The sequence below is a fragment of the Aplysia californica genome, unplaced genomic scaffold (assembly GCF_000002075.1).
Source record: "Aplysia californica isolate F4 #8 unplaced genomic scaffold, AplCal3.0 scaffold00689, whole genome shotgun sequence".
NCBI classification, from domain to species: Eukaryota; Metazoa; Mollusca; class Gastropoda; order Aplysiida; family Aplysiidae; genus Aplysia; species Aplysia californica.
The window spans coordinates 63,663-77,868 of record NW_004797959.1 but is presented as its reverse complement, the minus strand read 5'-3'; the positions used below and the strand labels follow the sequence as shown (position 1 = coordinate 77,868).

At 38.5% G+C, this 14,206-nt stretch overlaps 1 protein-coding gene across 2 annotated transcripts in view; it reads left to right on the top strand.

Moving 5' to 3' along the window:
• Positions 1-5,274, top strand: part of LOC101856377 (histone H1.2) — a 5,823-nt gene extending 549 nt beyond the window's left edge. The window contains exon 2 of one of the 2 annotated variants that reach the window (XM_013088127.2): positions 4,774-5,274. In XM_013088127.2, coding sequence (XP_012943581.1) covers positions 4,774-5,202 — 429 coding nt within the window. In that variant the 3' untranslated portion in view covers positions 5,203-5,274. Of the gene's footprint in view, positions 1-4,084 lie in introns of those variants that run through there. The other variant, XM_005108429.3, reaches the window with a different exon arrangement.
• The last annotated feature ends 8,932 nt before the right edge of the window (positions 5,275-14,206 follow it).

The following is a 14,206-nucleotide window of genomic DNA, read 5'->3' as shown; positions in this document are numbered from 1 at the left end:
CGCCACTTATACCTGTATGATCTTATTGTGTTGCAAGTGCCGTAAAACACTTACTGAAACTAAAACTCAATCCTTGTTTTCATCAAGCTAACACTAACAGTACTAAAATATTTTCCGTCCAACCATATACCCTTTTTCTGAATTCAAGACTTGTGGGTGGTTGGCGGGTGCGCAGAATTCTTACTAAAAAAAATAATTAAAAATTCAAGACTTGTTCAACCGCGTGTGCCTCTCTCTACCCCTACATCCTTCTACTTTTTTTTGCCATCCATTTTCCTCTTTCCAAGCATTCAATGCAGAGTCTGCTGACCTTCATCAAAGTAAAAACATTTTTTTTAAAAACAAACAAACAACCCCACTATACGTTATTTGTATGCCAGAGCCTGTCCCGGCCCAATGGCAATTTATGACCTACAACTTTGCCTTGTTTCCCTCTCGTTTCCCCCCGCCTCGGTGTCCTCAACACTTTACTTTGTAACAATGAAGTCTGCAGCATTTTCATGGTTTCTGCGCACACTGCCCCCAAGTGAGTTTTAAATATGTCGACGCTCTCTCTCTCTCTTCTCTCTCTCTGTCTCTCTCTGTCTCTCTGTCTCTCTCTCTCTCTCTCTCTCTCTCTTTCCCCCACTCCCCATCAGGGCAGTGTTACTGACTGAAGTTGTCATTAGGTACGCCATCCACAAAAGTTCTTATGCACAGCAGAATTGTTTTTTTTTTTCTAAAAGGGCTAGTTTATCAATGTCATGCTCATACTCCGCCGGAACAACATTTGCTGCTTTTTATTTCCTCATCCTTACCATAGTAGAGATTTTCCCCTCTACTTCTTTTGCGTGTTTGTCATTCTTGTGAACTATTTCCCCGGGTGCCTTGAATTGACAGTCGAAGCAGGCTTTGTGCTGTTGTGTTGAGGCGAGAGAGGTGAGCAGAGTAGGCCTGAAATTCCCCGTTTCTCTGTACATCCACTTCTTGGCGCTAACATAACCTTTATGCAGTCGAGAGCTCCGTAAAACCTTACTTTAACAAATACATGTATCTCTCTCTCTCTCTCTCTTTCTCTCTCTCTCTCTCTCTCTCTCTCTCTCTCTCTCTCTCTCTCTCTCTCTCCCCCCCCCTCTCTCTCTCTCTCTTTCTCTTGTACAAGTGAGACCATATGTGAATGTGAGTAAAATTTGGAAGAAAAAAAAATGAATGAGATGGACTTGATGATCACTTGTTAAAATAAACATTTAATCTTTTGCTGTGACTCAGTCAAACAGCATGTCTAGATTTAGCACCGTTGACCTCAGCAAATCGCCCATTTCGGGCCTCTAGAATCAGGAATGTGACTGAAAAGTTGCTAGAAACTTCAGCTGCAACCCCAGCACACCTTTATAGGCTGGCTGAACGGAAAAGAATCACTGTCGATGTTATTGAGACGAGAGAATATAACGTAGTAAAACAACCGTAACTACCCACCAATAAGGCCGGCGTAATATTCTGCCTCATTAATTGCGGAACAGATGCCAAAAAGCATAAAATACACGGACAAGAAAGAACCCCCCCCCCAAAAAAAAAAAAAATCAAAAAAAAAATCAATAAAATAAAAAAAAAGTAAAAAACAAAAAAAATCAAACAAACCAAAAAACCAAAAAAACAACAACCAAAAAAAACCCAACAACAAACAACAAGTTGCTAAACAACAGTCAGCATTTATGGCGCATCGCACCTACATGACTTACAGCAGCCTTTGTGTACACATGTATTCATTAATTATGATGCGTCATACTGCTTGTGAAAAGGGGGGGGGGGGGGGGGGGGGGGAACGGAATGCACTTTGGTGTTAACGCAAATTCAGTCAGTCAGTGACATAGTATTTTCATATAGCGTGACCGTGGTCAAGCACATCGTCACATTGCTCCCCATGGGGGTGGCGAATTAGTGGCGAGACTTGTTAAGGGATGAAAGTAATTGAATGAAAAATTGGCTAAACACTGCGCTAGATTTACCAGATTCATCTGTGTGTTCCTTTCTCCAAACATAATACATGTGTTTATTTGTTTACGAATGGTTGTAAAGCGGATAGAGCATATTATAGTTGTAGTCTGTAGAGCATGAATATAATATGCTATCAAGCTTCCAAAATGATATCTAGTCAACCTCCGTAAGACAAAGATACTAGAAAAAAAGAAGTAGATGCCGAGGGGGAAAATATCACTGGAAAAGAAAGTCGAACAATGGTTGATAAACTGGTATGTAGTTGGTTACCATGTACTATCAATGATCCAATTTGTTAATAATTAATTACAGAGTATGTAATAAGTGATCCCCGTCTTTAACTGGGTTAGTCTATAGGCCTGACACAGACATCACGTTGGTCCGGGTTCACTGAATAAGGTTAAGAGATAAGATAAGATACATCTTTATAGTCCAGATCCTGGCACATTGGCTTGGTGTTTCACCCCCCCCCCCCCACACACACACTATATATATATATATACACACATATACACACATAAACACACACAGATACACACACAGATACACACACTCACAAACATACACACGCACACACACACACACACACACACACACACACACACACACACACACACACACACACACACACACACACACACACTCTCTCTCTCTCTCTCTCTCTCTCTCTCTCTCTCTCTCTCTCTCTCAAACATGCACGCACACGCAGGCTTACAGTCACATGCATAATAATTATAAATGAACAGTGACATAAACAATAATAATGTTAAGCTACATACATACTCAGTATTCTGATTGTAACTCAATGGTATTCTGATGCATGCTCAAGAATCTAAGGTCATATGAATAGATTCGTCCTTGTAACAAGGTGCTATACCAGGGCCAGTTCTGTTAACCTTCCTTCATGTATGTTCATCTTTCTGTAGAGTTTTTGCCAGACGCCCAAGATTTCTGCCGGAAAGAAGAAAACATAAAGATTGATATAGACGGGGATGGAAAAGACAATAAACAGGATTATATAAGGATATTGTTAAAACGATATATTTCGGTCGAAGCACCGGTATGCTATAGGTCGATGTCTTTTATATGGTTGCTGAATAATAATATGTTAGATAGGTCTATTTATAAAGAAAGAAAATAATGTTTTAGGTTAGGTTTGGTCTGATATGTATAATCGCTCTAAACTTAAACCGCAGCTGCTTGTGATGATGAGAATGAAGAAAAGAAACCAAAACTCATTTGCGTAGATTCTCTGTCTGCTACAAAAGACAACATGTAATAGATCTATCAGAGCAGATTTTGGGAATCATCATTCTTATATTCTAAGACAAACATACAAACAAACAAACAACCGTGTTGACGTGAAGCGTAAACAGGTCGATGTACTGAATCTATTTATAGAAAATGAACACACCGAATTTCTGAAGGAAAAAAGCAAGCGAAACTCAATAATGAGCAAGAAGGTGAGAATTTTGAATAGTAAAGGGAAAAATAAAAGTATATTGGTCATCTTTACCTTAGAAATACGACGGAATACACCACTTTTATAAACATTTCAGACAAAACAAATCTCCGACCTAAAGTCTATGGTTTCGACAAAATGTCAGATCAGAGTGACCTAGGCCGGAAAGTTGACCCCACTTCATGGTAAAATTTGCTTCTATCTTCATAGTATTTCACGTGTTAGCATGTTCTTCTTAGAACAAACGAACAATAGGTTCGAAAGGAATGTATTTTAAGACAAAATGAGTGAAAATAAAGAGCGGGAACCCAAAATTGCAGATCCACCTCAGCAATCAACATTTCCTCCTTTCGCGGCCATCTTACCCTGCGAGGCTGTCTTTTGTCGACACACTAGACCTCGGTAAAACGGCTTTTCACATTACAATATAATATTTAAAGAAAGCATTTTATCGGTAAACTCAAGATTATAATATTACTTTTCCAAGAAATATAATTTTCAGACGTTTTCATGCTGGGAATTGGATGAAAAAACCTCATTCACGGTTTGTAATTTGTGAAAGTCGTTGGAATTGTGCTGGTATAAGAAAAGAAAATAAGTAAAAACAAAATATTCAGCACATTGTGGCTACAAAAACTATACGCATGATTAAGAAAAATCAGTATTCTTTTATATTTTTAAAAGTAACTAGCATTAAATATTACAGAAAATTAAAAAAAATTATTTTTAATGAAGTCAATGTGAGAGTGGATGTACACATTATCGGTAGGAAAACTTTGTATTCAAACTGCAGGCGAGTGGAAAAGAATGGAAAACAGTTAAATATGTTTCTTAATTCATTTATCTAACCAAGCATTAAATTGAAATAAGTTTCACTAGTAGAGGATAAATGCTTAGCACCTAAATCTACATGCACTTGCACAGATTCGAGACGCGCAACGAAACGTCCGACATCATCCGGGCAGGAAATGCGCAGTGACGTAGATGCTCTCTCGGACGTCCGCGCGGCAGGAATATATAGCCAAGCGGTTCGACGAAACGTCAGTTCATGTTTCAACTCTCAATCAGAGTAACACTACGAATCGCACTTTAGTATTGTTAGTTTGACATTTCGCTAACTCTACGATCATCAATTCATCATCATTATGACTGACGCACCAGCTGCTGTTGCTCAAACCAAGACCACCCCTGCCAAGAAGAGGGCCCAGGGCAAGCCCAAGGCTCCCCCGGCTCACCCTCAGTACAAGATCATGGTCGTCGCTGCCATCTCCTCCCTGAAGGAGCGCGGTGGTTCCTCCCGACAGGCCATCCTCAAGTACATCATCGCCAACTACAAGGTCGGAGACAACCCCACCGCCATCAACGCCCGCCTCAAGACCGCCCTGAGAGCCGGAGTCAAGGCTGAAACCCTGAAACAGTCCAAGGGAACTGGCGCCGCCGGATCTTTCCGCCTGGGAGAGAAATCCGTGGAGAAGAAGAAGCCTAAGAAGGACAAGAAACCCAAGGACAAGAAGAAATCCCCCAAGAAAACCGTCAAGCCCAAGAAAGCTCCTGGTACCAAGAAGACACCAACCAAATCCAAGAAGACTGGTGACGTCAAGAAAGTTACCAAAAAGGCCACCGGTGCCAAGACGAAAAAGGCCACCACCAAGAGCCCGGGAAAGAAAAACTCTCCTGCCAAGAAATCGACAGCTGCCAAGAAAGTGGCCAAGAAAGCCGCACCCAAAACCACCAAGCCCAAGAAAGCTGCTGCTACCAAGAAGTAAATTTACTTCTCAGCTCTTCTTCCGCACCAGCGCCATTCGGTGCTAGCACAAGGTCCTTTTCAGGACCAAACCCCACTGATCCAGATGATTGGGATCTCAAGCCTTGAGTTAAAACCAAAACGTCCGTTCCTTTCTTCTTTCATTTTCTTTTCTTGGTTGAAACCAAAGCTGTTCGTTTCTCCCCACCTTCTGTTCAAGTTGAAACCCGGACTTTTTCTTGCTGTACTCCAGACTTCTGTATATCAGCTGTTCTGTATTGAAACCACCGTATTCGTTTCTCAATGTTATGTTCTGTTGCCTCGCTTTTTTTTTGGGGGGGGGGGGGTTCTGTTCTGTTCATGTTTTTTTTTTGGGGGGGGGGGTTCTCTTCCTTTTTTTTCTTCTTTCTTTATACCTTTTCTGTTTGCTCATTTCTGTACGGACTGTCACAGCTCTCATCCTTGTTTGTGGGTGGTTGGCGGGTGCTCTGGTGTGGTCTGCTTCTTCTTTCCTATCATCACACATCTATCCTTTATCTCTCCTTTTTTGTTTGTTACTCTCTTTGAACACCATGTCTTCGGCACTTTTTTGACCTTATTGGGTTGCGGTCCGGGCGTTGAACGTCGCAGACACAAACGCGTCAGTCTCCCCCCCCCCCTTGGCAACCGACCATTGTTACAATGAATTGTGCGCTGTTCTTGGTTTTCAAAAGTTGCCGTATGCTAGGCTCTACACTGCAGCACAGCTTTTTGGTAAACAATCGAACGAATCGGTCTTTTTTTTTACACAGCTCAAAATACGCAGGCCTTTCAGGCACTACTTGTGACTTCCTCTTTATACATTACTTGCTCAGTGCCTGTAATTATCTACACAAAACCTTGTGTTTGCTATAACGAACACTCGGATTCAACGAGATTTTAGGTCAGGCCCGACGACCTCGTTGAATCCGAGTTCCACTATGACCTTATTGTGTTGCAAGAGCCGTAAAACTCTTACTAAAAAAGTTTAAAAATTCAATACTTATTCAACTGCATGTGCCTCTCTCTAACCCTACATCCTTCTACCTTTTTTTTTGCCTTCCATTTTCCTCTTTCCAATCATTCAATGCAGAGTCTGCTGACCTTCAGCCCAGCCCCCATTTATTTACAAAATAAAGGAAGCAATTCAAGTATAATGTGGGATTGTTTTATTTTTGGTCATTTCCCTTTGACGATTCTCGGGTCACAGCGGACAGTCACTCGATAAGTTGTTAGTTGATTAATAGTATCTTGACAGTTATTTTAACTTTTACAGCCCGTTTTCTCTCAGTAATTCGTCAAAAATGGATTAATAAAAACACCAGTACATAAAAGAGGCAGAGATATCAGTGATGTGGTTTTTATGGTTAGGCATTTCGCTATCCCAATCTCACGTAGAGCTACCCACCAACCAACATGTTTTAGTTTTTCTGTAATCAAAGGATAGAAAATTAGTAAACTGGCTTAAAAATCCGTAACACGGCCATGGAAAATCTTCCTCGATGAGGTGTCAAGGACAGGGATTGTAGTCCAGTATAGTATAAAAGTAACGCAAACAAAGAGGTGGTGATACAAAAACGGCAGGAATTTTCTCACACCTCGTCAATCTAATGTTTGCCTTACTCCTGGCTTTAGCACTTCTAAAGACTAATAATGTTATTCCAAGGGCAAAAGTAGCAATGGGCGACTATACTATAAGCAAAGACCATACACGGCCTTTGCTATAAAGGCTCAACGCAAAGAGGTTGTTATACTTACACTGCTAAAATTACACAGCTGCAAGAGACGTAGTGACGTGACTCTTGGGGCATGGTGGTTTTTCTATTTTTCTCTCCTTATACACCAGGAAAGTTGGCACTGGGTTGGGGGTAGCCAAATTATTTTAAAAATCGGCATCAGGGATATTATGATCGTATTTTCGTAAAATTGAATAAAAATCGCTACGATTCCGCCAAAGTCATAATGGTGGGCAGCCCTGTGCACGACGCCGCAGACCCGAGTTTTATTCATGAGTGGGGAGGATGGCTCAATTTCTCAGATGTTAAGTTAAACCTACCATCTTTCTTGGTTCACAAATGATCAAAAGTTCTTGAGGCTTTTGGTAAACACAGACCTAAACTTTAAAAAACAAAAAAATTTTTAAAAAATAGAAAAAACTGCAAAGTAAAATTTTGAAAAAATACCAACTTTCTATTTTTTCAACTTGGGTACTGTAAGCACTAATTGCAGCATCAAGATGTTGTTGAAATAATATGACCTATTTTTAAGAGTACTTAGTATTACATGTAAAAGGAAAAATGTGAAGACTTCAAACACTAGATTTCATACCTAGTAAAAAAAGTGGTACTTTTTAAAATCACTGCAATACATTGTAATTTGTATTACGTACTACAGGTATTATAAAAAAGAAGCTGTACGTCTAAACATAAATTTCAGTCACCTCAGACTTGTCAGTCCTAAGGCAAACAAATTGGCCGGAGGCCTGGTGGGCAATGCCTGTCAAAAAAACCCTAACAAACTGTAAGCTATGTCTGACATGCCCTCACAGAGTTGCAAGGGACATTAGATTTTTATACAATTTTGCAGTTTTCGGGAAGCGCATTACCACTATGCACAAGAGAAGGGCTAAATAGATGCCATCAAGTTAAGTTGATATGATGATAAAAAAACATTCAAATAATATAATTAAAAAAACGAATCAAGAAAAAATTAATACAGAGGAAAATCAAAAAGATGAAATCAGCTTTATTCAACTTCCAAACTAAAATTGAAATGGAAAAAAAAAAAGTTCACACTTTTCAAACTAAAGTGAAAAAAGAAAAAAATAATGATTCAACTTGCAATCTAATCAAGCAACACAAAGTAGTTGTCTTTGTGTATATAAACACACGCAGCAGATAAATAAAATGATTTATGGGAAAAATGGTACTTTGGGGTTGTACAAAAATAATCAAATTATACAGTATCTATATACTGCAAGATCCTTATACTTCTATTCACAAACTTTGTATTGAGGCACACTACAGTTACAAGAACATCGAAGAAGCAATAAATGTGTGGAAAACTACAAAAAAGATTGTTTGTGGTCCAAATCTTCACAGTTCGATTTGAGCACTTTGACAACAAGAATGTTGCAAACATACTTCATCATCAGTCTGCTCTTCCAATGTACTAAACCCCAAGTTTTGAACATTTTGTTTATTACAGTTTCTTTATCTGAGGTATGGGTCGCGAGTGCTTGAGAATAATTTCGTTCAAATTAAAATTTCAAATGTTGAAGAAAGCAAAAAAAAAGAAGATACATAGCGTGGGAATAATTGTTAAAAGAAAGAAACAATTTTGTCTCTCTCCAAAATTTGTTTCTTGGGCTTTGAAAAAACTCGCTGCCAATAATCATGTAGATTTAGTTCTTCATTTTTTAAAGTAAGAGTTTTACAGCACTTGCAACACAACTGGTAAAAGGTCATATCAGTGCAGGCTTATATTTGAGAAAATTATAAAGTGTGTAAAACCATGATATATTCACTACTAAATGTGGTCTTAAGGGGTGGGACTTGAATCATTGAATTTTAAAGAACTATGGTAACAGATTTAAATGGGGTATAGATTTATAAAGAAAGGCCAACAATGTAAAGAGGAAGTGAAAATAATGAGTTCCCCACATCGTATGGATACGATAGTAAAACACAACATACGGATAGGGTTAAAACTCAATAATTAAATTGAAAAGTGCATAGTTTTTCTAAAAACATAGCTAGAAAAATGTTCTTCAACAGTAAGGTTTTCAGTTCATAATAGAGTAAATAATTCTCCCATGCACAATCAAGTCAATGTTTGCCGCTTTGGTTTTTTTTTTTCAACAGAAAAGTTAGCATAAACTCTGTCACATCAATCAAAAGCAAAAAAATACATGTAACCAAACCCAGGCGTACATACATGCAGATATGAAAAAAGTTAAAAAAACAAAACACATAACCCAGTTGGTCCCATTCACAAAAATAAAGTTTAAAAAGTCTTAAAATGGCATTAAAACATACACATACATACATACAGTAAAATCATTATGATAATCAGCCACAAATGCAATTCATAACAACGCATTCTCAAAATAGCTTTTATGTAGAATCTTTTTATTTTATAACTGTCTGCTTCTATTTACATTGTAATAATCTACCATCTGTTGTACAGTCTTCATCTATCTCTTTCTTCAACAGTAGGCTACTTTGACCTAGCCTGTCTGGGTCAACCCAGCTGAGAGGGATACAACGTCCCTGCAGAAAGATGGATACACTTAGTCTCCCGACACAGGATTCAAACTCACATCTTCTGCATGCAACAGTGAAGCGCCTTACCACTACACCACAGACACTGGAAGGCTGCAAGTTGCAAATATATATACAAATTACATGTATGTATAAGGCAGACAACTGACTAGGTAATGCGTAGACTCTGTCCACAGAAATTGGAATATGTAAATACTTCAGTAGTACAAAACCAAGGTAAATATGAGACAAACCCAAAGCTTCATTTTCGGTAAAAAACTGTTGTGTGTTAATACATTTAAAGTAAGCTGTTCCAAGGAGTAGAAAAGAACCAAATCAATACAGCTCATATCAGACAGATTAAATGCAATGTTTATATTATAAGTTTTTTCAGGATTATTCAACACTTAGATACCTGAAGACAAGTACACAAACATAATTTGCCAAAGAGGAAGTTAACACGTTCTTTAAAATCGTTTGCTAAGAACTTGTATGTTGGAACTAAAACTAGTCCTGGTCAAATGAAATTGAAATGTTGGGTTAGCTTTTTCTCAGAAAAAATAATGATGTCTAGTCATGAAGGTGTTAACTGTTTATGTGCCACGAGTTATCATCACGTAACCACATGGCGTACAGAAAAGCATTGATGTATCAGTGTTTATTACAGAAAGAGTTAAGCTACAGTAGTCTACCCACCCTTGGGCCATGCAGCACGCTGGGGTTCACTTCATCTCAAGGTTCACAATTTACCTAATAAAATAGAGGAGATCTTGCATGCTGTGGCCGTGGCCATAGTGGTTCTTACATAACTCGTTGAAGCTATCACCACAAACAGAATTACTATTTATATTTACAAACAAAATTAGAAAAAAAATAGATTAGATGAGTTGCTTGAGGATACAGGAAATTATTGGTAAGCGATTAATGGCATGAGAAAGATTTGAGGAACAAAAAGGCTGTTTACTAATTAGTGTCAATGCTAATTTGCTTTTTACTCAACGTGTTCGTACAATGCAGATGGCAGAAATAGACCAACTTTTTAAAAGTCGGTGCATAAAAAGTTCAACAACAAAGATAAAATCCTGTCGGTCCCATCAACAATAATAGAGTAAAAGTTAAAATTCTAAAAAAATATATTTATAACATTTAGTAAAATCATTCAGGATCACCACAAAAAATTCAATTTAAAATACATTCTCAAAATTGCTTCAATGAATTACCTTTTTACTTTATATTTATCTATGCATAATTATCTACCAACAGTTTCTGCAGCCTAGTTAACATTGTAAGGCACAATCAATGGAAACCAAGTAAGTTTGTTATCAGTCAGCCTACTTTCAGTTTTTTTTCCCTTCACTTTTCAAGGGTAAAGTTGACTGGCTAAACATTTCATATTGCTGGATATCTTTATAGACTACTTGCTATGCTTATTTAACACTGGAAATGAGGCAGACAGAGTAGACTACCATTCTTGTCCCTTACTGAGAACTTTTGCATGTCATTTTAAGTGAAATTGAACATAAGCATACATTTTGATAATTACAGTAGCTATATCAACACAAATAAATACAAGCTTCTCCTTTGTTTGTTTTGGTAGAGGTTTTACGGCGCTCGCAACTGCATAAGGTCATATGAGCGCCAAGGGGTGGATGTCAACAGAGAAGTCCATACAGGGAATCAGACTTACTCTGCTCACCTCTTGAGCTTCAACAGCACAAAGTCTGCTTCGACTATCAAGGCATCCCGGAAATAGCGGGTCACAAGAGTGTGACAAACATACAAAAGAAGTAGAGGAAAATGGCGACAGAAAGGATTAGGAAAGAAAAAGCAGCAGTTCCCTGTTGCAGTTCAGGCACAGTTATGAGCATGACATTGAAGAATCAACCCATTTACAATTACAATTCTACTGTGCATAAGAACTCGAGATGTGAATGTACCCCCCTTTGGGAATGGCCTAAAGACACTTCAGTCAGTAGCACTGCCCCGGGGGTACAAGCTTCTCCTTTTTTGGTAAAAATGAAATTGAATCAAACCCGAGCCATTACATTAAACCAACTAAGAATCTAACACAGCTAGGAAATCACAAACATCTAATGCTGGTCTATGAGAGCGTACCTGGTAAAAATGACATTGAATAAATGCAGAGCCAGAATATTTAATTATCTAAATGAGAATCTAATATGACTAAACAAATTATACAACAAAAACAAACACATATCTAACCATAAGGGAATTATAACATTGTTTACAACAACTACAGTTTATCAGAATGGAAGCCAGTGCCATCAAACAAATGCAATGATTGTCATGTCTTTTTCCCCCCCCACAAAGGAATGGCTTGGGTAACAACAAGAGTAAGAGTATTGGCGTGTATAGGATGTACTGCTAAGGTAATATAAAAACAAGTTTTTCTTCTTGAATTAGACGTTATTAGTAACAGTTTGTAAATGATGAGGCTCTGTACAAATTGTTCATAAGCCTCCTGAAGTTAGCTCTGTAGTGTATAGCATTAACCAGTTCAAGACATTATGGCACATCAAACGGACATGCCCATCACAAAAACAAAACAACAACAGATACCCCTCAAACCTGTTCTTTTTTTTTACTCAGAAAGAGAACAAATGACAAAACCACATGAATAATGCTTGAAAAGAGACAATACTGAGATTGATAAGTATTAGTACTTCAATTGTTATCGTTGTATTGTATTTGTTTTAACACTTTGCAGTCGCACAGCCAGCAGTACAAAATACCCCATCTGTTCATCCAGCCAGGAGAGTGACTGCAACTTACTGCTCGGGCCTATAGCAGAACAGCACAAGGGACTGGAACGGATCATTTTTACCGTCGCATTATTGCGGCAAGTGACCGCAAAGTGTTATGCCTCCATCAACAAAATTTTGATAATTCAGGGTGGGGGCTGCTTCGGCCTTGCCTGTCATGACCAGCCTAGGTTGAGTGGGACACAGCCTCTTATCAGGAAGATGGAGATAGATTTTAAAAAAACCTTCTCCACTCTGGAATTGAACTACCCTCTTCTGCATGCCATAACAAAGTGCCTAACCTCTACACCACATCATATGCAGGAGATGAGTACTTTTAATATTTCAAACAAGTGAGGAAATGATGACACACAACTGACATCTCCATAAAAGTAAGGTTACTCGCTGATGTGTAACTATTGTGCCATAATGATATAATATCTATATTTGTGATAGAACAGTTTAGTTTTAGTTTCAGTACAGTAGAACATGACTATAGCGGGACTTATAGTTCCAGTAGAAAAATTCCACTGCAGGCAAATATCCCCTCTAAGAATGCAAAAGGGAATTACTGAAAAACCACACACTACATGCTCTCCTCTTCTTTTACTGTCTTTTTGGCTTAGCCTCGGCCTTGGTCTATGGCACATCACTTTTGGGGCGGCTCATGTAAGGGGTCTCTCCGCTCCCATCTCTCTCTGCCGCCTGCCCCACCTCACTCATCACTGGACTAGCCAATCCCAATGCCGCACCGCTGATTGTCTGTTTGGAGCCCATCTACAGCCCCCCACCCCCAACCCCCCTTCCCTCAGCTAGAGCTTGCTCGATCTCTCTTACTGTATCCGAGTTCGGGCCTTTCCTTGCCCCGTTAAACCCGGGCACAGTTAATTCTCTCTCTCTCTCTCTCTCTCTATATATATATATATATAAAAGGGGATTCCGGTAAGGTCCCACTGTAGGGATGGTCCTGTCCCGCTGCAGCGGGTGCCTCCATAGTCATGTTCTACTGTTGCTGTTTTAGTTTTGCGATATTTGCAACACAATCAGATCACATAAATAAATGTTGAAAATTAGTGGGTGTTACATGAGAGTAACAAACGCAAAAAAAAAAAAAAGGAGAGATAAGGATGATAGATGTTTGATAGACAAGAACGATCAAACTGCACCACAGCACCTGCCAACCACCCACTGACAGAACAAGATAAAACAACAACAAATGACGTCTCAATGCACCAAACGGTTAAATTTTTTTCGATGGAACATTTCAAATGATAAAAATAACGATATCGCAAGAAATAACAAACTGAAAAAAACCCCCAAACAAATCATAATCGTAAGCAGGGAAAAAAAAAAAAAAAAGAAGAAATTTTGCTTGTAATTTGTTTGCATTAAATGTGACAAAGAGAGGCTTCTGTAAGTGTGACTTTCGTAAGTTCATAGTTGGTGCAAATGCAAGGCAAAAAAATTTGTGATGGATAGATAGACCACAACCAAGGGCTCTTCAACCGTATCTCTTTCTCACAAGTTTTTGTTTTGTTTTTGAATGCCTGTACGTCTGGATGCATGAACGTCTGGATGCATGTGTGCATGTGTCTGTGTACTTCTGTTTCTAGTGCGTATATATGTATGTGCTTATGTTTGTGTGTATGTGTGTGCATATGTGTGTGCATATGTGTATGCATATGTGTGATTACTTCTGAACATTTGTGACAGTTTATATATTTGTTTATGAAAGCATGTGTGTGTTTGTGAATGTGTGTAAAAATATAGGCGTAAGTTTGTGTGTGTATCGGTGTGTATGTGCGTGTGTTTATGAGCATATACATGTATGTACGGTGATTCTATTTAGTGACCCTCAGACACCTGAAAAAAAAAAGTAAATAATTCATCTGGAATTTCCATACAAAAAAATACATTTCGTTCGCTAATGCCCACAATGAAGTAATGTTCAAAATACAAGAAAACATCAGAACAAAAAATACAG